The sequence below is a fragment of the Stegostoma tigrinum genome, chromosome 19 (assembly GCF_030684315.1).
Source record: "Stegostoma tigrinum isolate sSteTig4 chromosome 19, sSteTig4.hap1, whole genome shotgun sequence".
In the NCBI taxonomy this organism is placed as follows: Eukaryota; Metazoa; Chordata; class Chondrichthyes; order Orectolobiformes; family Stegostomatidae; genus Stegostoma; species Stegostoma tigrinum.
The window spans coordinates 47455493-47477619 of record NC_081372.1 but is presented as its reverse complement, the minus strand read 5'-3'; the positions used below and the strand labels follow the sequence as shown (position 1 = coordinate 47477619).

Genomic DNA, 22127 nt, shown 5'->3' with positions numbered 1-22127 from the left:
GTTTGCATGGACAAGTTGGACTGAAGGGTCTGTTTCCATGCTGCATATCTCTAGGACTCTATGACTCTACATACAGTTTTATCTCATAGCTACATGTGACATGACAAGTACAATGGGATAGCTTCGCTGTTTAGGATTACTTTCTGAAATCGTCCAGCACAAAGCTATAAAAGCCTGGTGTATCTTTGGGAATTTTATACATTGTGAAAACATTGCATAAAGCCAATTTTCACCTAGTATCAGTTGTGTAATTTAACTAAACAAAATTTCTAATCTACAATGCACGTAAATGTTTAATAATATTGAAAGGTTTCACTTTGGCTGCTTATTCAAAATGAATTAGAAATTTCCCCCATTTTCACATACCTGGCCAAAGTTCCAGGAAATACTGTGGATGTAGTTACTGCTTCCAACGTAAATAGATCCAGTTTCATTCATCACAAATTCCTCTCGCTTAACATCACTGTTCAGAAAAACCTCATCCTCTGAAAGTATTGGAATATTGAGAAAACCATGTGGAATATATATTCAAAATAACAATTATTGATCTACAACTGAAATGCATTGATTCCAGATAAATGTACGAAAATTATTTGGATGCACACAATAGTGAGGTAACCACTCCCGTGCGACAAAGCTGAAGTAATAGCATGTATTTGCAACTGGAAACACTTAAGGCATGATCATTTTCAATTTTTATCAGAGATACCATTCTTCAAGCAATTGATTTTACTCCATGTGACATAAGAAAGATTAAGTATACTGTCTAGAACAAAGGTTGTAGGCCCTGATAACATTCCAGTATTAGTGCTGAAGACCTGAGCTCTAGAACAATCTGCACCTCAGGAAAAACCACTCAGTGCAGTTACACCTGTAAGCAATTAATGATAAATTAAGTGATGGAAGATGTTTTTGACATTAATGCGCATCCACAACGACCTGCTTAGCAATGATCAGCTTTTGCTCCTGCAAAACTTCATATTTTCAAACCTTATTGTTGCAAACATGGAAAAGATAGAGCTGGATTCCTGATATGAGATATTGGGTTTGTGGGCTACCCACTAACACACTAAAACAGCAGCTAATGAACTTAAAAGACCCTATACAGACAACAAGCAAAACGAACGTCATCTACAAAATACCTTGCAAGAACTGTGACAAACACTGCATTGGACAAACAGGCAGAAAGCTAGCCACCAGGATACATGAACGTCAACTAGCCACAAAACGACATGATCCACTATCACTAGTATCCTTACATACTGATGAGGAAGGACACCACTTTGATTGGGACAACACATCCATCCTAGGACAAGCCAAACAGAGGCACGCACAAGAATTCCTAGAAGCATGACATTCCAACCGGAACTCCATCCACAAACACATTGATTTGGAGCCAATCTACCATCCTCTGAGAAAAAGAACAGGAAATGACATCACCAATGCAGGAAATGACATCACCAACCCAGGGAAACCTAAACTCATAAATAGAAAGCGGAACATAACACCAGCGCTTCACCGGAGGCTCACTGATGTTGTTACCTAGAATGGTGATGAAACATCTGGGGACAAACCTGACAGCTCAGTGAACCAGCTCACATCTCGAACACAATAAAGACCCACTCTCTTGTGGACTGAGAGGACGAGAGTCCAGTCTTGGAGGTGAAAGGAGGACGTCGGGTTGGCTGTGCACCCTTGCGACCAGTGGATCTTAATGCTGGCTTCGGCCTAACGCTGGTTCAGGGGAGCAGCCAACCTGCAACGATGGTTGCGGCAAGTGCTCGTGCCCCAGGTCAGGGGGTCTGGAACACCATCCGTGTTTCCGTAAAGAAGGTGGATGAAGGTGCACCTGTGGACCGCACCTTCTTCGTGAAGAGGGTCCTGTTGGACTGTTGTGGGTTCGCTGCTGCGGACATTTACTGCCTGCAGGATTTCCCCGGAGGGGGTTTTTACGATGTGACCTTCCGGAGTGCCAAGCTTTGCGAGCGCTTCCTGGAGGTTTTCAAGGAGAAAGGAGGTGAGGGCCCCCTCTCTGTATTGACCGCTGTCCCACTGTTTGTGATGCCAGCACAGAGGAGCCGTATGGTGACTGTACACATGTACAACCCGCATGTGCCAGCAGTTGATGTCCTGACCTTCCTCGGAAGGTATGTGAAGGTGGAAGGGGACCTAACTGACATGGTGGACCCCTTTGGCATCTGGACGAGTAAGAGGCAGGTCAAGGTGACACTGAGGATGGGCGCAGACGGGAATGTCGCACACCCACCGTCCAGCTTCGCGATCGGCGGGAGCAGGGGCTACCTGACCTATGCAGGGCAACCTAAAGTCTGCCATGCCTGTGGTAGGTCAGGTCACATGGCGGCCGACTGCAAAGTCACCATCTGCAGGGAGGAGGGACACCTTGCAAAGGATTGCCCACAAGAGAGAAGCTGCAACCTTTGCGGGGAAGCGGGCCACTTCTATAGGGCATGCCCGCGGCGGGGTACCACCTACGCCCAGGTCGCCGGCAGGGGAAATGCGGGGCCAGCCCCCCCGGAGGAGAGGAAGGCACCAGGACCCAGCAAGGACCCCACTAATGCGCAGGAGGGCCAGGCCGTGCAGGAGGGCCCAGCCCTGCAGGATGGGCCCGAGGCCAGCAAAGCACCCCTGCAGGCTCCAATCCCCCCCCCGACAACCCGGAGCCAATGGAGGCGGCGACAGGTGACCCAGGGGAGTGGACTACAGTCCGGAAAGCGAGGAGGAAGGTGCGTCGACGGGCCCAGGAACCGCAACAATCAGGAGGGAAGAGACAGCTACAGGGGGGCTATAAGAGCTCCTCTGACGAGGAGGATTCGGAGAGGGCCCACCCGAAGCAGAAGTTAAAGGTCTCGAGGGGGAAGGAAAGCAGCACCCCGCTTCCAGGTGACGGGAGGCGTCCTGAGGCTCACTCCGACACCCAGTCAAGTGCCGCTGGAGCACTGGAGGGCCCCCCGGAACTTCCAGGCGGGAAGGAGGAAACAGCACGTCCCCAGCCTGATCCGGAGCCGGACCCTCCTGCCTCCGCACCCCTGACGGGGGGATGCCACCCGGAAGGCAGCACAGACGGTTTCCTGAGCCCAGAGAGCGTCCAGCAGTTAGCCCGGGCAATGGGCATGAAGGGACAGATGGAGGGGCTGGACCTTGGACTTGGGGAGGGTACTGCGGTCACTGCCCACAATGGGGGTATGAATTGCGAGCATTAATGTGCGCAGCGTCAAGTCAACCGCGAGATGTGTGTCCACGTTGGCCTACCTGACCACCATCAAGGCGGACCTCCTGTTTCTGCAGGAGTGCGGGATACCGCACCTCGGCAGGTACGGGAAATGGTCCGGCGCCTGGACCTGTGGGCCTTCGATCTGGTCGGGGGGTAACGACTGTCGCTCCTCGGGCCTGGCTATTCTGCTGCGGGGGCACAACTTCACCATCTCTCAAGTTCAGGAGGTGGTGGGGGGGCGCCTCCTAGTGGCTGACATCACCTACAGGAATGCTCCCCTGAGGCTGATCAACGTGTACGCCCCAGTGGTACGGAGTGAGCGGTTGGCCGTCCTGCAGCGGCTTCCACCCCTGCTGGCTACGTCCAGGCCGGTCATCCTAGGCGGAGACTTCAACTGCATCATCGATGCAGATGGAAGATCCGGCATGGGGACAGCGGGTGGGGGGAGTCAACTGGACGTCACGTCCAGATTCCTGATGGGCACGGTGAAGGACGCCAAGCTGCTCGACGTCTTCAGCACCCCTGCAGACGGAGCGCAGCAGAGGTACACCTGGTCGCGGCCAGACGGGTCTATCCGCTCAAGGATAGACTTCCTGTTTGTGTCACGGACGTTCTCGGTCAGATCCACTGGTGTCGAGCCGGTGTTCTTCTCTGACCACTGCCTCCTGTTGGCCGACTGTCACTTACAGGACGACCAGCCGGCCGGCAAGGGGACGTGGAAGCTCAACACGACTCTGTTGACCCCAGAGAACGTCGAGGAGCTTAAGAGGGAGTACACCGGTTGGAGAACCGTGAAACCCCTCTTTGAGTCTCCAGGCGACTGGTGGGAGACGGTGAAGGAGAACATCAAGAGGTTCTTTGTCCTCAAGGGTGTTCAGAAGGCAAGAGAGAGGCGGGGAAAGCTGTCGCGACTCCAGAAAAGGGTGCAGAACCTGCTCCTTCTGCAGTTGATGGGGGTCGATGTCACGGAGGACCTCCGCGAGGTGAGGGGCCAGCAAGCCTCGCTCTTCGCCGCGGAGGCCTCCAGGATAATCTTCCGGTCCAGGGTCCGCTCTGTGGAGCAGGACGAGACGTGCTCGCGTTTCTTCTTTCAGAAGGTGCACAAAGAGAGCTCTGTGCTTAGCCGGCTGAAGGAGGACGACGGCTCGGTGACGTCGTCTCGGCCCGACGTTTTGAGGATCAGCAGATCCTTCTATGCCGGACTGTACGACACGAAGCCCACGGACAGCACGGCCTCCGACTCGTTCCTGTCGTCTATCACGGAGGTCTTAGACGACGGCACGAGGGAGTGGCTGGACCGGCCGATATCCCTGGACGAGCTGGCCAGAGCCCTCATGTCCTTGCAGAGGAATAGGACTCCCGGAAGCGATGGCTTACCGGTCGAGCTGTATTCTGCTCTGTGGGGCCTGGTCGGCCAGGACCTGCTGGAGGTGTACGATAGTGCGCTTCGGGCAGGGGAAATGTGCAAGTCCATGAGGAAGGGCATCATCACCCTCATTTACAAGAGGAAGGGGGAGAGGGAAGAAATTAAGAATTGGCGTCCCATTTCACTTTTGAACGTGGACTACAAAATCCTGGCCAAGGTCATTGCCAACCGGGTCATGTCTGTCCTGGAGTCGGTGATTCACCCTGACCAAACCTGTGCTGTGCCGGGCAGGAAGATCGCTGAGAGCCTCGCGCTCATCAGGGATACGATCGCCTACGTACAGGACAGGCGGGTGGACACCTGCCTTGTCAGCCTGGACCAGGAGAAGGCCTTCGACAGGGTCTCTCATGCTTACATGAGGGACGTCCTCTCCAAATTGGGGTTCGGGGAGGGCATCCGCAATTGGATCCGGCTGCTCTACGCCAACATCGTTAGCGCAGTCTCGATCAACGGGTGGGAATCAGACAGTTTTCCTGTTAGATCTGGAGTCAGGCAGGGCTGCCCGCTCTCTCCTGCCTTGTTCGTGTGCTGTGTGGAGCCCTTCGCCGCCTCCATCAGGAAGGACGTGAGCCTGAAGGGCGTGACTATCCCAGGCAGCGGAGGCCTTCAGGTCAAGACCTCCCTGTACATGGATGATGTCGCCGTCTTCTGCACCGATCGTCGGTCGGTGAGTAGGCTGTTGGACATCTGCGGCCAGTTTGAACTGGCCTCGGGTGCCAAAGTCAATAGGGGTAAGAGAGAGGTCATGTTCTTCGGGAACTGGGACGACCGCTCCTTCATCCCCTTCACCGTCAGGACAGACTACCTGAAGGTGCTGGGTGTTTGGTTTGGTGGAGCTGGGGCATGCACTAAGACTTGGGAGGAGCGTATCTCCAAATTTAAGCAGAAGCTGGGCAGGTGGACGCTCCGGTCCCTCTCCATCGCGGGTAAGAACCTGGTTGTCAGGTGCGAGGGGCTTTCGGTACTGTTGTATGTGGCGCAGGCCTGGCCTATTACCTGGACCTGCGCCGCTGCGGTCACCCGGGCCATCTTCCACTTCATTTGGGGGTCGAGGATGGACCGGGTCCGCAGAGATACCATGTACAAAGACCTGGGAAATGGGGGAAAGGGCGTACCGAACGCCACCCTCACCCTGACGGCTACCTTTGTGTGTGGCTGCATCAAGCTGTGCGTAGATCCTCAGTACGCAAACACCAAGTGTCACTACTTACTGAGGTTCTACCTGTCCCCGGTGTTGCGAAGGATGGGCCTGGCCTCGTTGCCGCGGAACGCTCCGAGTAGTTGGACCGTCCTGTACCACCTGTCCTTCGTGGAGAAATTTTTGAAAGGAAACACCTTTGACCACAAGGCCGTCAGGCAGTGGTCAGCACGTAGTATCCTCGGGACCCTTCGGGAAAAGGAGAGGGTGGATCCCGTCGTGTGGTTCCCCACGCAGACTGCCAAAGTCGTTTGGCAGAATGCCTCATCGCCAGAACTTTCAAACAAGCACAAGGACATTGCTTGGCTGGCGGTGAGAGGGGCTCTGCCAGTGAGATCCTTTATGCATGCCCGGAATCTCTGCACCACCGCACGCTGCCCTCGAGGTGGCTGCGGGGGGGACGAGACTGTTGATCACCTCCTTCTGGAGTGTGCCTATGCGCAGGAGGTCTGGAGGGGGATGCAGTGGTATTTGTCGAGGTTCGTCCCGAGCAGCTCCGTGACGCGGGACTCCGTGCTCTACGGGCTGTTTCCGGGGACGCACACCGAGACCAACATCAACTGCGCCTGGAGGACCATCAATGCGGTGAAAGACGCTCTTTGGTCTGCCCGCAACTTGCTGGTCTGCCAGCTGAAAGAACTGACCCCGACCGAGTGTTGCAGACTGGCGCACTCCAAGGTCCAGGGCTACGTGCTGAGGGACGCGCTAAAGCTTGGGGCAGCCGCCGCCAAGGCGCGGTGGGGAAAGACCACCGTATGAGCCCCCTCGTCCAGAAAAGGGAAAAGAATCCTATCTGGTAACTGGGCCCAGCTGGCGCCTTCCCCAACTGGTCAGGGGGCCAACTGGGACTGTGCGGGGTGACGACTGCCGGGGCGGTTTCTTTGCTTTGTTTTCTTTTTTCTCTGTTTTGTTTTTTTTTTCCCTTTAGTTGGTGTACGTACCCCCAGGTAACCCGGAGTGGCTTGCATGACTGGGTAGGTGTATAAATGTTTTATTTTTTGTACATTCTATGAATAAAGTATATCTTTTCAAATAAAAAAAAAGGTGATGAAACGTCTGAAAACAAACCTTCCAGCTCAGCGAGCAAACTTACATCCAGAATGTTAACTTGCCTAATTGAGCACAGTTTCAACAAACTCAAGAAGCTTAACTCCATTTAGAACAAGACTACCTGCTTAATTGTTACCACATTCACCAATTTAAATATTCACTCACTCTACTGCCAGTGTTTGCGATGCATGATATTTACACTGTCATAGAGACAAAAGAACATACAACATGGAAACAGACGCCTTGGTTCAACTCATTCATGCTATTTAGGTTTCCCAAACGAAACTACTCCCATTTTCCTGCATTTGGCCTGTAGCCCCCTAAACCTTTTCTATTTGTGAACCTGTCTAAATACCTCTTAAAAGTTGTAATTGTAACTACCTCTTAGCACTTCCTGTGGCAGCTTATTCCACATATGAACCACCCTCCATGTGAAAATATTGGTCCTCAGAGTCTGTGTAAATCTTTCTTCTCTCAACTGAAAATTATGCCCTCTAGTCTTGGTCTTTCCTACCCAAGGGAAAAGACTTTTACTATTCACCTTACCTATGCCCCTCACGATTTACATGCATTTGGAGAGGCAAGGACTGATTAGGGATAGTCAGCATGGTTTTCTGCCTGGGGAATCATTTCTCACAAACTGGATTGAGTTTCTTTTTGAGGATGAGACCTCGAAGATAGATGATGGCAGAGCAGTAGGCATTGTCAACATGGACTTTAGCAATGTTCTTGACAAGTTTCCGCATGGTAGACTGGTTAGTAAAATTAGATCGCATGGGGTCCAGAAACAGTTTGCCAACTGAATACAAAATTAGCTTGACAATAAGAGACAGAGGGTGGTGGTGGAGGGCTGTTTTTTTGAACTGAAGGCCTGTGACCAATGGTATCCCACAGGGATCGGTGTTGGGTCCACTATTGTTTGTTATTGATATAAATGAGTTGGATGAGAATACAGGAAGCATGTTTAGTAAGTTTGAGGGTGATACCAAAATAGGTGGTATGGTGTGCAGTGAAGGAGGTTGTCTCAGAGTAGAACGGGATCTTGATCAACTGGGCCAATGGGCCAAAGAGTGGCAGATGGATAAATTTAGATAAATGTCAGATGTTGCATTTTAGTAAGACAGACAAAGGTAGGATGCATACAGTTAATGGTAAAGCCCTGGAGTGTGTTGCCAAACAGAAAGACTTAGGGTCTCAGGTACATAGTTCCTGCAAGTTGTATGACAGGTAGACAGGGTTGTAAAGATGTCATTTGGTATCCTTGCCTTCCTTGCTCAGACCATTGAGTATAGGAGATGGGACATCATATTGCAGTTATACAGGATGTTGGTAAGATTCCTTTTGGAGTGGTGTGTACAGCCTGGTTGTCCTGCTGTAGAAAGTATAATATTAAATTAGAGATGGTTCAGAAAAGATTTACAAGAATGTTACTGAGCCTGGAGGGTTTGAGTTATCAGGAGAAGTTGGATAAGTCGAGACTTTTTTCACTGGAGGTTGAGGAGGTGCACTGCAGTAACTCATCAATTTTTTTCTGATCACTCCTGCCAAACTTGTGATGCCAACTAAAACGGAGTTGAAGGGACATAGAAATATCAGCATAGGCATTTTCCACCAAGACTCATACTATCCAGACTACACGATATATTGCTGTTCATTCACTGTCACTGAGGAAAAATTCTAGAGCATTCTCACAAACCACACTATGGACATACCTTCACCAAAAGATGAGACACCACCACATTCTCAATGCTAATAGAGATAGGAAATGACAGATGGGCTTGCCAGTGATGCCCACATCCTGTGAGTGAACATACAAAATATAGTGGTTTGCTATTTGTAGAAGTACTGTTACTTAAAGGAAATTGTACCTGCACACCATGGGTTGAAGAGCACAACAAAGGTTCCAAGGTAATACCTCACATCTGTTTTATAAGAATGCTGTAGTGTTAAACGATGATAACCAATCTTGGCCCTTGGTGATGGTGATATGGTTAGGCACAATTCACTGCTGGTGGACGAGGAAATGATGCCACTCCACCTCTTCACATTTATTGAATTTGTGATTGGAACTTCTACTTTAGTTCCGTTTGATTTCTTAGGTTCTGGACCTAAAGCAAGACAAACACAGATAAATGTGTAACAAGAAGATTTTTTTCACCATGCCTTCATACTTACTGATCATATAACTTTATTTCCATCTTTGCTTTCAAATAACTCCATGCTGTTACCACATCCTATCTTTGTAATCTTTCTCAGCAGCATAAACATCTTACTCTACAATTCCCTTAAATGCCTCTGGATTTTTTTCCTTCGCTTTTCTCCGTTGCTCTTTAAAAATGAAACTCTGACCAAGATTTTGGCCATCTGCCTAATATCTCGTTATGTAGCTTGATATCAAACCTTGCTTTAGAAAAGCTCATGATAAACACCTTGGAATGCTTTATTATGTTGAATACACTGCATAAATATAAATTACTCTTCTTGTCATATTTTATATTAAACTATATTGGTTGAGGGGTTCAGACACTGTTATTTATACTTCAGAGCTCAGTATAGGACGATAGCCCTGTCATGTTTCATTAGCATGTTATTTGTGATACACTGTCTACAGAACTTTGGCATCAATCTAAAGAGGTTCTTACATTGTATTAACTCCGCCATATAAACCAAGAATCAGCTCTCTGACCTTACTCTAAAGTAAAGTAATGATGTCAAAAATTGTTCAGCTACCTTGTGCCACTGGTGGCTCTGGCTGTTTTATTTGAAAACATTTGGACACATGCAAGTGAAAAGAGATTCTTGTGTGTGTATGTACTTAACAAATCATTCAATGTTTAAGGAAATAAAGCACTCACACCAGAAGCTTGAAGTTCAAACATACTTTCATCTTGTTGACATAAGCACATCAAAACACATGTCCAATACTATAATGTCTATAATTCAGTAATGATTTATTAATTAGAAATGAATTCACTGTATTTAGCTTTTCAATTAACCACATTTGATTTGTGATGAACAGAGCAATCAAAACTGCTCGAAGTAAAATTGTGTATACCTTGAAACTCCCTTTGGTGGCAGTCTTACTCCACATTTATTCAATACTTTTTGTTCAAAAAAGACTAAAGCTTTGATCCTCACAGATACTTTCTGCACCCATCATCAATTAGTTTTAAATACTTAGTGCAGATATGGATCCTCACATTGTGCTGGTAGTTGCATTTAACTTCAGGCAGAGGTGCTGTGCATGTGTGAGTGAGCACCTGTATAAATTCTTTGCTGGGAACAAGGACTCAAGTGTCAGTGAGTCAGGATCTGTCAAATAGAGACCCAAGTTGCAGCTACCAGTCTCAGAATTCTGTTCTGTAAATGCATGGACATAACATCAATAGACAAAGCAAACTGTGCCATGACACAAAGACGCTTGAAAGAGATTCATGAAAGGAAGGATCAAGGTGCAGAAGTGGTGAAATGAAGGTGCTCTTTGACCAAGGAACTGAAATATAGTACCACTAAGAGACTGGGGATCCTGAATGGAGATGAAGGTGTATAAGAGATCGGGATCAGATCACAGGCAGACGGAGTGATGTAGGAGATGAGGAGAACTAAGGTCATGGCTGGAAGTTAAAAAATGACAAGAAATTTAAATCGTAGACAGAGCAAGTTAGCAAGAACACCGACAAAGACACAAAAAAGAGCGGCAGCAATAGATCATGTGTTCCTTGGACCAGCTCTGCTATTTAAGACAATCTTGGCCAATCTGATGTGCTCTTAACTCAATCTTTCCCCATTACTTTGATTCCTTTGTCAATCAAAGATCTGTTAAACCCAATCATGAAGATAATCAATAAGCCAGCATCCAATGTTCTCTGCAGAAGAGAATTCCAAAGACTAATAGCCCTCCTGAAGAAATAATCTCTTTTCATCTCTATTCTAAATGAGAAATCTCTTATTTTGAAAACCTTCATTCTAGATTCCCTTATGAAGCATCCATCCAATCAAGTCCCCTCAGAATCTGAATTGTTTCAATACAAGCAGCTCTCATTCTTCTAAATTCAAATCAAATAATCTGCTCATAAGATAGCCCCTTCGTCTCAGGACTCAGCCTTCTTTGGACTGCTTCAGGAAAATTCTTCTTCAAGAAAGAAAATCAAAACTGCATTTAGTACTGTAGGTGAGGTCTCCCAAATGTCCTACAAAATTGGAACATGACTTCCCCTCTTCTATATACTATCCTTCGTACTATAAAGGCAAACTTTCAATTTACTTTCTGAATTACTTGCTGCATCTGCATAAAGATTTTTTTTAGTTGATATACAACAATACCTAGGTCCCACTGAACTGCAACATCCTGTAAACTGTCTACATGAAAATAATACCCTGCTTTTCTATTCCAGCCAATGTAGGAAGCTTCACATCTTCCCACATTACATCCCATCTGTCAGATCTTTACCCACTCACTTAATCTGTCTGTGTCCTTTTGCAAGTCTTTATGTCTTCCTCTCAAATTGTTTCACAACCTATCTTCTACTTGTTGGCAAATGCAACACTGTTGCCTCCTTCATCCAGTAAATCATAGATTGTTGAGACCCCTGTAGTAATCCGAGCAGCACCCCACTAGAGGTAGTAGGAACTGCCAGTGCTAGAGAATCTGAGACAATAAGGCGTAAAGCTGGATGAACACAGCAGCCCAAACAGCATCATAGGAGCAGGAAAGCTGACATTTTGGGCCTAGGCCCTTCTTCAGAAATCTTTTCTGAAGAAGAGTCTGGGCCCGAAACATCAGTTTTCCTGCTCCTATGATGCTGCTTGGCCTGCTGTGTTCATCCAGCTCCACACCTTGTCATCTCAGCACTCCACTAGATATAGTTTGTGAACCTGCAAATTACCCCTTTATTCCACCTTTCTGTTTCCTGCTCATGTGCCAATCTTCTAATCATTTTCATGTATCACCCCCAACCCCCCCAATACTGTTCATTCTTATCGTGTGTAGAACTCTGATGAAGTAGAACCTGAAATGCACAATAACAGGACTTTGAATGAGTTTAAGTTTTCCCAGGCAGTTTGGAAGAAGATTTGACTGATCAAGACTATAAATGATGAAATCATAAAGGAGAGTTTCAGCAGTAGTTGATCCAAAGTGTGGACTGATGCTAAAGGAGGAGGACTTTGTGATGACACTTTACTGTGTCGCTTAGAGTCAAACAGGATACCAAAGTTATAGTCAATCTGAAGTGTGCATTGACCAGGAAGAGGCATGGGCTCAGTGCTTAAGATATGGTTTGATGCAAAAAGTATGATGAAAGCAGTTTTGATTGGGAAACAATAAGGAGAAATATATATAATATAGTTTCTCTATAAAACAAATAAGCTTTCATTAGTAGTATAGTTTTTAAAAAGTTCTTGCCTGCTCACCTACGTCAAAGACCATTTCCAACTTGGCCCTTTCTGGATTGAATCCATCTGTGAAGTTCACCTTAATGTTAAAGGTTTGGCCCCTCCTGACGATCAGTCGCTTGGTGCTGATCTGGTCAGTCCTGTGTTCCTTGTTATTCTTCTCAAATTGAAAGTCAACCTGGCACTTTTCAGGAAATGGATTAAAATCCTCAGCTGAAAAATAGTAAAATGATATTTACAGCTTTTGCATCATTTGTGCCGAAGGCAGCAGTTGGACAGTTCACTGACGTCGCTGAGCCCTGCTTAATGATGATCTCATTACCAGCAGAGCAGCCACTTGAGACTGAGGAGAATAAAGAAGTACAATATAAAAAACTCTTAATTATTAATTTCATGTTAAGTGCATTTCTGTTTAAATAAATGCGTACTACATAATGCGATTTTGGCTTATTGCAAAACTTTTCACGCTGGCATCCATGAATCATAAGGAACACTCTGGGAGACTTCTGAAGTAAATCCATGAATGGTTTTCTCCACTGACAGAATGATAACACCACGCCAAAAAGACGTTTTGCTAACCACGCAAAAGAGTAATGCGGTAGGTACTCCAGTGCCGGTGTGAGTATGTAGGCCCTACATCGCAATGACCAGCAGCTAGTATCAAACAATAGGTCCCATTGACCATTTGCAGCTGTCAGAATGCTACTTGCCTGTGCTTACAACTCTCAGTAAACCACATCTACCATTAGATATGATTTGGCTGTTAGAAATCGTTTACTAAATAATCTGGATTGTGCAAAGAGTTAGACCGGAAACTGATTGACGATTATTAGCTGGGCTCACAAAGTGATGCGTTTGTATGTGCAAGACATACATAAATATGCAACACCCGCTTTATGTAATTAAAAAGGAATCTGTACACATTTTGCAACCTTTTCAAAAGAGGTCATAGAGACAGCCAGACTTTGTCACATCCCTATGATATCCCTACAACCTAAATCTAGCTGCCTGATCTGATAATTAAGATTGACTGTTAACTGTCCTCATTATATTTCCACTCAATGCTCGCCTAACCAATCAGTATCCTCTTCTCATGAGTATAATGTAGTGATTTTTTTTGCTTTCAATTCTCAGCATAGAATTCTGCCTGCATTTCTGGCTGCCTCATCATAGCTTAGATACAGGGGCACTGGATAGGATGCAGAGAAGATTTGCAAGGCTGATAACGGAGATGCATGGTTATGTATGTTAGGATAGGTCAGCATCCCTTGAAAACAGAAGGCTGATTGGTGACCCAACAGGGATCTTTAAAATGATGCCCTGAATTTTGCACTGTCATAGGATGAAACAACAGTGTGGGAGAGTTGAGGAGTAGTGTAAGGAGATCTGAAATGGAGCAGTGGCACCACACCCCAGAAGGAAAAGCAATAAAAGTTGTGAAAGACAAATAGTGGTCCAACTCATCTTGTCTACCTCCAAAAGGAGATACAATAGGAACATTTGTTTACAAGTATACATTTTCCTTACTTGTTTTTCCGTCTGTCCACGCTCACTGCGATGTTAACAATGGCAGAAACATTGGATAGCCTGCACATCCATGGGCCAATTAAGACCCTCAGGTGAATAATTAATGGTCATTTAGAGGCATCTTGCTGCTGCCTCTGGGACTGTCTGTATAGTGGGGAAGCAAGTGTTAAGTATTCAGAAACCATGTGGTGGGATAAGGATAAGCGTGCCTCCTTTTTGGTCCCATGAGCCCAATGGAGGCACCCCACAGGAATTACCCCTTTCTCTTTTTATCCCCTTTAGTCTTCTTTATGCACATAGAGAGCCAAATACCGTGTCCCAGCTTGTTCCAGGATCCATGGCTCCTCTCATTCAAGGGAATGCCCATATTGCCAGCAATGGCTATTCTCCTGGGAGCACTGTGGGATTAAGACAAATGCTGGCTAGTTGGTTGTCAATATTAAATGACTAAGCCAAGCAGGGTTAGGCTTCTTTTTAAAAAAATTCTTCCGGCAGTAAGCCCGCCTCAGCATAAATTCAGTCTTGTAAAATGATTCAATGGAGTGGAAACTAGAATGGCAGTGTTCATTTCCTTCCTTTGAATCAGAGAACTGGGTTCAAATCCCACGTCCTCCTGAGGTGTGTTGTAAAGTTGGGTGTGTTTGTGGTGCAATGGAAGTGCATCTCATTCCATGTCAGAAGGTTGTGTGTACAAATCACAGCAGTCTCATCACATTTCAGGCTCTTGTGCCTGCCCAGGTTCAAATCCCACCTACTCCAGAGATATATCCTAACAGGTTAGTCAAAAATAATTTGTTGAATGGGTACAGAGATAACATTTCCTCTGATGAGGGAGGGCATAACCATGTTAATTTAAGAAGCAAAAATTTTCAAATGAAACATTCATTAATTGGTTATGTAGTGGGCACCACATGGACTGGAGTCTACAATCTCCCCTTCCACAATATTTTCATTTTGTCCCTCCCTCGTTTTCACCACCTTTTTGCCTTTTGATATTGTACAGCCCTTGGTGGGCTTTGCTTGTTAATTCTTACGGTTTAGTTGTTTTAATTAGTTCACTTGTGGTGTATTTTCAAAACTAAAATATCCAGATAGAAAGAGGAGAATAGCTTGGGACTGGTGTGTGAGAGCTACTGATCTGGTATTATCAATAAACGCTCTTCACAAGGTAAGTATGTATCTCTTAGTTTCTGTTTGAATATGCCATTTAGGGTCCAAGAACAAAGTCAAGGCTATTGTTATAATATATGCTCTACAAAATCCAACAGGGAATTCAGAGAAGTGGTGGCAATTTAATACTTACTTCCCATGATGTGGTCAGAGCAAATAGCATTTAAGAGAAGTTAAACAAGGATAGAGAGAGAGAAGGAATAGATGGTTTAAATAATAGGTTTCGCTTGGTAAAATAGAAAAGCAGAGGATCAAGTATAACGTAAACACTGACATGGATTTTTAAGTTGCGTGACTAGTTTCTGTGATCTTTATCCTTTGCGGGTTTCTGTACTCCTCAAGTTTGCTACAACTATTTGTTGAGGTTGAAATAATTTTTACAGTTCCTTACACATTTGATTTATTCTAGTTTAACATTTTTTCATCCAGTTTTCACTTCTCCCTTCCTGAAGATGCAAACAAGAGTGCAATTTGATCTGAAAGGGCATTTTCTTGTTAAAGTTTACCCATGAATTTTCTTGGTAGATTGCGATAGTGCATCACAGTTGAGAATTTTTCCATCCCTCCTTACAGATCTTCTACACATCCAGGACATCTGAGCAAATTTAGGCTTTCCAATACAGGTCACTGGATGGTACTATGTATAGAGAATTTCTGATTTATTTCCTGTTTTGCTGCTCTATTGCAGCAAGGTCGGTTGCAGTTTCTTCACCACTTCCCTAGTTAAGATCAACAGTTTCAGCGTGAGATCAATTTTGTGATCTTCCTTTTTCTCAGAAGTGCTTATACTGTACAAAATGCTTTATGCTGGACTTAACGCAACTTGATTAATCCACTCTTGATATTCAACATAGGTTAATAACAGTACTATTACAACTGAATACATTGCTTGTCCATACTTAATCACACTGTAACCAATCTGAGTACTCAACATGCTTCATTGACTGTAAAGTGATTTGGAATATACTGATATTGTGGAAGGTATAACAAAAAGACAAGATATTTGTCAGATGACTTCAGAGCAATAACTCATACTGGAATGAGTTATTGGTGCAATATTTTCTCTTGGTGAATAATTTAGATAAAGGGATATGCTAAATGCATTTAAGCATTGAATATTACCCTTTACTGCACTGTAGAAGTTAATGGAAGTCCACACAATGGATATGTTATACTGCAAATAGGAGCTATTGACAGTGGCTGATGCAGGGTAAGGTGGCATAGGGATTTATTTACACTGATGTGTGTATTTAGAGTGTGAAATCAACTATAGAGCAAAGTGTGCAGTTGGAAATTCTGTTAATATCTAAGTATAGAGAGCTGGAGCAGGTGATTTAGTGCCCCACTCCCCCAGCAGTGTGATATTTAAAACTATGGCTATATATTCATATGTTTATTGATATAAAGCAGATTTTTCAAACATATTCAGCTTAAATTTGATAATTCTTAAAATGCAGATCAGTTCAGTTTCTTCCGAAATAGCATATTGAGATGCTTCACTACATCTTTAATTACAGGTTAGGCTTATAATATACAATCTTTACCAAACATTGTCTGATACACACTGTCCGAGGGGTTTCAGCCTTACACTGTGTTCTTTCCCCGATGAGCATTTGCAGAGGACGTCTCAGACTTTAGTGACTCTCTGGATCTTCTTGTATTGTGCCAATCTACAGCACTTAGTTACAAACAACGACTTGCTATGGGAGACCATCAAGCTTTTGTTCATAAAGCACCTTTCTATGAGCTCATGGTCCTCTAGCCACAAGTAAAGTTTACCGCAACATGGACACCCAGGGAACTGCTCACTGAGCAGAACGCTATGCAACAGAGCTGTTCAGAATAAAGCTTGACAATAAGCAATGCACCTCTTTCCAGACCTTCTCTGCAAAGGCATGTTTCAGAAAGAAGTAGGCAATGACCTCTTACCCACTGCAGGGTCATAAGGGCAGCATGCTGTAATGCTGAGACCTGAGGCGTTTGTAAAGGATCTAAAGGAGTGGGCCCTATTCACTGCCACCACAGCTATGCCTTAATGCTTCCTTGAAAGTTCTTGTGATGAGATAATCTGCCAAATGATTTTGACAGGCTTCTCCGTAAATTGTCCGATCACCAACTCTTTCTTTCTTTCAGGGTCTCAAGGATGTCACATGCAGACCAATGAATGTGTTCAAGAATGTGTTTTGAACAACGGCTTCACAAAACAAAGGTGATACTGTATTCTGTGGTAAACTGGCACCAATTTAGACAGATACAAATCCTCCTACCTCCCACTACAACCTCTTAGCTGTGGCCTTGATGATCTTGCACTCCACGGGGAGTGGTAGAGATTGTGGGTAGGGAGGGGCGGGTCAGTTATTAGGAGCCACCGCCTCCTCAATGGCTCTGTTGAGTGCAAGAATTCCGAGCCTCTGTTTGGCCAGCACCTCTTCCTCAGCAGGACATTTACCCCTGGAGGATTCCAGCTGACTACCCACCTGTAGCCTTGGCATGTTTTGATTGGTATGTGATCCATCAGGCCTTCCTTAAAAGGGAGCAGCTGTCTTGCCAGTTCTACAGCTGGCACAACAGACATCAGGTAACAGTAAAAAGATGCCAAATCACAATTTTTTTTTCTCATCAGGAGCCTACTCAACTGCACAGGAAGGTGACCATCATTTTGAGGGCCTCATTGCAAACATTTAACTCCCCTTTGTCTAGAGGTTTCGGCAAAATATTTCAGATGTGCTTCAATACAGAAGTGATAGTCCAGATGGAAGCTAAACAATACAAAAGTCTTCCCCAAAAATGTCCTCGGTCATCTGATTGACACCTCCTAGGGAAGTATAATTCTACTGTATGGAGAAAGATGGTTTAAATAGTGCTGACCAGGGCTGGGTCTACCGACAACCATCAAAGAGTGATACTTTTTCCCACTCTCTGCCAAGAGTAAACAGACTCAGTTTTGCATTCTGTTGTGGTAGTTTATAAACCATGCATTTAAAATTGAACGTTATGTACTACGGGAGATAAGAACATGCATTTTTTAAAAAGCAGCAGAATACATTGTACATATTCAATCTACTGATTTCTGTCCACATTCTAAAAGATCCTAAAGAAAGGGGGGAAAAGATTCCTATATAAAGCAAGGAGAGTACAATCTGGAGCTAACAATAGTATATATACCTCTCTTAAAGTCCTATCCTTCAAATATGCCATGAAATGCTTCATCTCAGCACACGTAGACGCATAAAAGAAAATCCATTAACAAAGATTAAGCAAAAAGAGACAAAGGGGAAATCAATGGAAGTGATTCTTCAAGACTTAAAACTTTGGACTTACGTGTTGGTATGTCACTCATGGTATTACTTTCAACGAAATGATTTGTCAAAAAACCAACTTCCTTCGTGCACTGCACAAGCAGAAAATGGCTTTTGCTCACAGATCCAGAGCATATGTTTACAGCAACAGTCTGTGTCTATTTGTAGCCCCAGTAGTGAATTACCACACCTCTGTGGGATGTGTCATGATTAAAAAGGGCATGGCACTGTTAAGAAATTCAAATTCATTATTTACTCGATTGCCATACGATAATGTAAATTTCCTCAAGGGTGATTCATTGCACAATATTTGAGTAAGGTAGATAAGAATTAGAATTAGAATATCCTTATAGATCAATTTGCTCCTCTCCCCTTGAAAAAGAAATGCACAGCGCCTTTTTCCTACATAGTCTACTTTTTATGAAGCAGGAACATCATTCATGATACGCTTTCTTTGTATTTGAATTTTTAGACAAATTAAATAACCAGTCTCAACGACTATAGCATTACTCCAAGCTAAAGGTGTGAGGCTGCAAAAGCGCAGTAGGTCTGACAGCATCCGAGAGACAGGAAAGTCAATTCTGTGGGCCACAACCCTTTGTCTGGAAAGATAGTTTGGGGCCTTGTATAGAGGTGAGAGGGGAGGGGTTGTGACTCCTGCAGTTGCAGGGAAAGGCACCAGCCCAGCTCGTCCCAACCTCCCTAACTTGTTCTTCCTCTTACCTATCCCCTCCTCCCACCTCAAGTCGCATCCACATTTCCTACCTACTAACCTTATCCCGCCCCCTTGACCTGTCTGTCCTCCCCAGGCTGGCCTGTCCCCTCCCTACCTCCCCACCTATACTCTCGTCTCCACCTATTTTCTCCTCTATCCATCTTCGGTCCACCTCCCCCTTTCTCCTTATTTATTTCAGAACCCTCTCCCCATCCCCCACTCTGATGAAGGGTCTAGGCCTGAAACGTCAGCTTTTATGCTCATAAGATGCTGCTTGGCCTGCTGTGTTCATCCAGCTCCACACTTTGTTATTGTGGAGAAAATGGTGGGGAGCATAGATCTGATGAGGGATTCATAGAATGAATGGTACTTGCGATAGGGTTAGGGTTAGGGTTAGATAACAGATGGGTTGGGAGGGAATTATCTTTTTGATGGTGGGGTCTGTTTGTAGGTGGCAGAAATATTGGAGGATGATGCGCTAGAGGTTGGTGGGGTGACACGTGAGGACTAAGGGCACTCTATCATTACTGCCATTGGGGAGAGGGAAATGGAGGCAATGTGTTTGAGGGCATAATTAATTACAGTGGAGGGAAATTACTGCCCCTAAATTAGGAGATGTCCTGGAGTGGAAGGCCTCATCCTGGGACCAGGTATGGCAGAGGGGTGGGATTAAGAGGATGGGATAGCACTTTTGTATGAAGGTGGGTGAGAGGAGGTGTGGCCAAGTTAGTTGTGGGAGTCAGTGGGTTTGAAATGGATGTAGGTGGTGAATTGATTTCCAAAGATGAAGATGCAGAGGTCCAGGAAGGGGACGGAGGTGTCAGAAGTATTCCAGCTGAATTTGAGTTCGATGTGGAAGGTGTTGGCAAAGTTGATGAACTGCTCTGGCTCCCCATAGGAACACAAAGCCGCACCAATGCAGTCATCAATATAGCAGAGAAAGAGGTGAGGGATAGTGTTAGTGCCGGTGCGGAACAGGGGCTGTTCCACAAATTCTACAAAGAGGCAGACATAACTCGGGCTCATGCGAGTGACCAGGGCTATCCCTTTGGTTTGTAGGATGTGGGAGAAATCAAAGGATTGTTGAGAGGGACGATCACTTCAGCCAAGTGAATGACAGTTAGTGGAAGGTGACCGGTTGGACCTATGGGAAAAGAAGAAGCAGAGGGCTTTTAAGCCCTCCATCTGGGGGATACAGTTGTACAGGGTCTGTACGTCCATGCTGAAGATGGGGTGTTGGGGGCCAGGTAATTGAACTTTTTGCAAAAAGTGGAGCCCACCCCTTTCCACTTACCACAGGGACCTGCTCTTAGCATGCTGTGTGCCTGCCTTCCTGAAGAGGCAGTAACAACCGAGAAGGACTAGAAAAGGGAAAGGAAAATAGATATGCTTTCATAATCTCAGTGCATCACAAAGCATTTTAAAGCAAATAAAATTGTTTTGACGTGCAATCAGAGTTATCTCATAGTAAACATGGCAGGTTTTTTTGTGTACAGAACGGGTCAGGTATCCTTTATCCACACATCTTAGAACCAAAAGACTTAAAAACTGAAGGTCTTCTTGAAAGCTTACCCAAACGGAAGCAAACAGATTACAGACATGCTCACTCCAAGACCTTTGAAAAGCACTTTGTTTGATCTGACTGGGTCAAAAGGCAAAGATTATTTCCAAAGGCCTTAGGTAGTGTTTCTACCTCTGGCCCTGTAGACACAGATCCAAGTCCCACCTGCTCCAGAGTTATGTCTGAATAGTTGCATCATTTTAAGAAAAGAAATCACATGGGCAGCACAAGAGGTGTGAATCACTTGCACCTGATCTTCCAACTGAAATAAGAGACCAAAACCAAATCCATTCCAGCATCATTAATGAACAAAACCATTAAAAAAAATCCATTCTCGCAACTACCAAAGAAATTCACATCTTTTGGCTTTATACTTTACTTTTTGAATGAAATGAAAATCTGGAATTTCTCCACCAGCAACACGCCTCATAGTTTGTATTGGCATAATTGAATTGTTTTGCTGTAATAACTGAGAAATCATTTTGGGTGTGGACATGACAGTATCCCTGTGTACTGGAATATTTCATCAAGCTTCATCCTTGTTTTAGGCAAATTAAAGCTCCACATGCAATATAAATAAAATAGAAATTTTCCCTCCTCTGATCTCCCTCTAAATGATTGATGACTCAGTTGAATATCACTGTTTTTTGTTCAATTTATGCTGACATTATAAACAGATTTAAATATCTAGTGATTCCTATGAAATCTGTAGGTGTAAAATTCATATAAACTGTTGCCAAATCCTCCACCCAAATTCACTCATCAACTCAATATCTTTTCCATGTCTAACCACACATTGATGCAATCAGTGGCTAGTGGTTTCAACAAAACATTTGGAAAATAGCAATGGGGAGGTGGAGTGTAGGTCATTTAATAGGGTAGATGAAGAGAAACTATGGGTGGTACTTAATCAAGACGATTGGATTGGGCATGAAGGTGGTGGAATTGGGAGAATTGGACTGTAGTATCTACAACAGATTCTCAACATCAAGAAACCTATCCCCAATTGACTTGAGGTAGAGTGGGTGTGATGGGGGAATATGACATGCCGATAATGGGACTGAGTTCATTGACCAATTGACAAAAGATTCAGTGATTCCAATTATCCCTCAGCCCACTGCACTTTAATGAATGCTCAGAAATTAAATGAGATCAGCGTGCTGTCCCATGTCTCACAGAAGTTTCTCAGAAAAATTTGCCTTTGGTCGAGTGGCAAAGTATCAGGAGCAGGGAGCACTGGAAGCTTTCCCTTTCAACCAACCTTCCAGTTCTCCCAGCCCCCAATCTGTGATCCACCATCCACCCTTCTCTCATCATTGGTTAAGCATTACTTACTGATTCTGGACTTTTAGTGAATGCTTTGCCACCAGTCTTGATGGTGCTATAGCAATAATATGTTACTGACCTCTGACTGGCCAAACAGTGCTTGGTAGGCAGGACGTTTGTCCCTGGGTCCTCACTCCCAGGTAAAATCTAATGGTGGTCAAATAAGTGCCTGATGGACACATAGTTACATTGAGTCTCCCCAAGGCAGAGGCATTCCCCATCATATGGA

General features: G+C 44.9%; 1 protein-coding gene across 1 annotated transcript in view; it reads right to left on the bottom strand.

Annotated features, from left to right (window-relative positions):
* The window catches only part of LOC125461437 (protein-glutamine gamma-glutamyltransferase 2-like), a 44024-nt gene extending 25558 nt beyond the window's left edge, over positions 1–18466 (bottom strand). The window contains exons 1-4 of the mRNA XM_048550219.2: positions 18319–18466; positions 12319–12513; positions 8775–9014; positions 367–485 (exon numbers count right to left, since the gene is read on the bottom strand). Of these exons, the coding sequence (XP_048406176.1) occupies positions 367–485; positions 8775–9014; positions 12319–12513; positions 18319–18337 (573 nt within the window). The 5' untranslated portion in view covers positions 18338–18466. The remainder of the gene's footprint in view (positions 1–366; positions 486–8774; positions 9015–12318; positions 12514–18318) is intronic.
* Positions 18467–22127: the final 3661 nt, after the last annotated feature.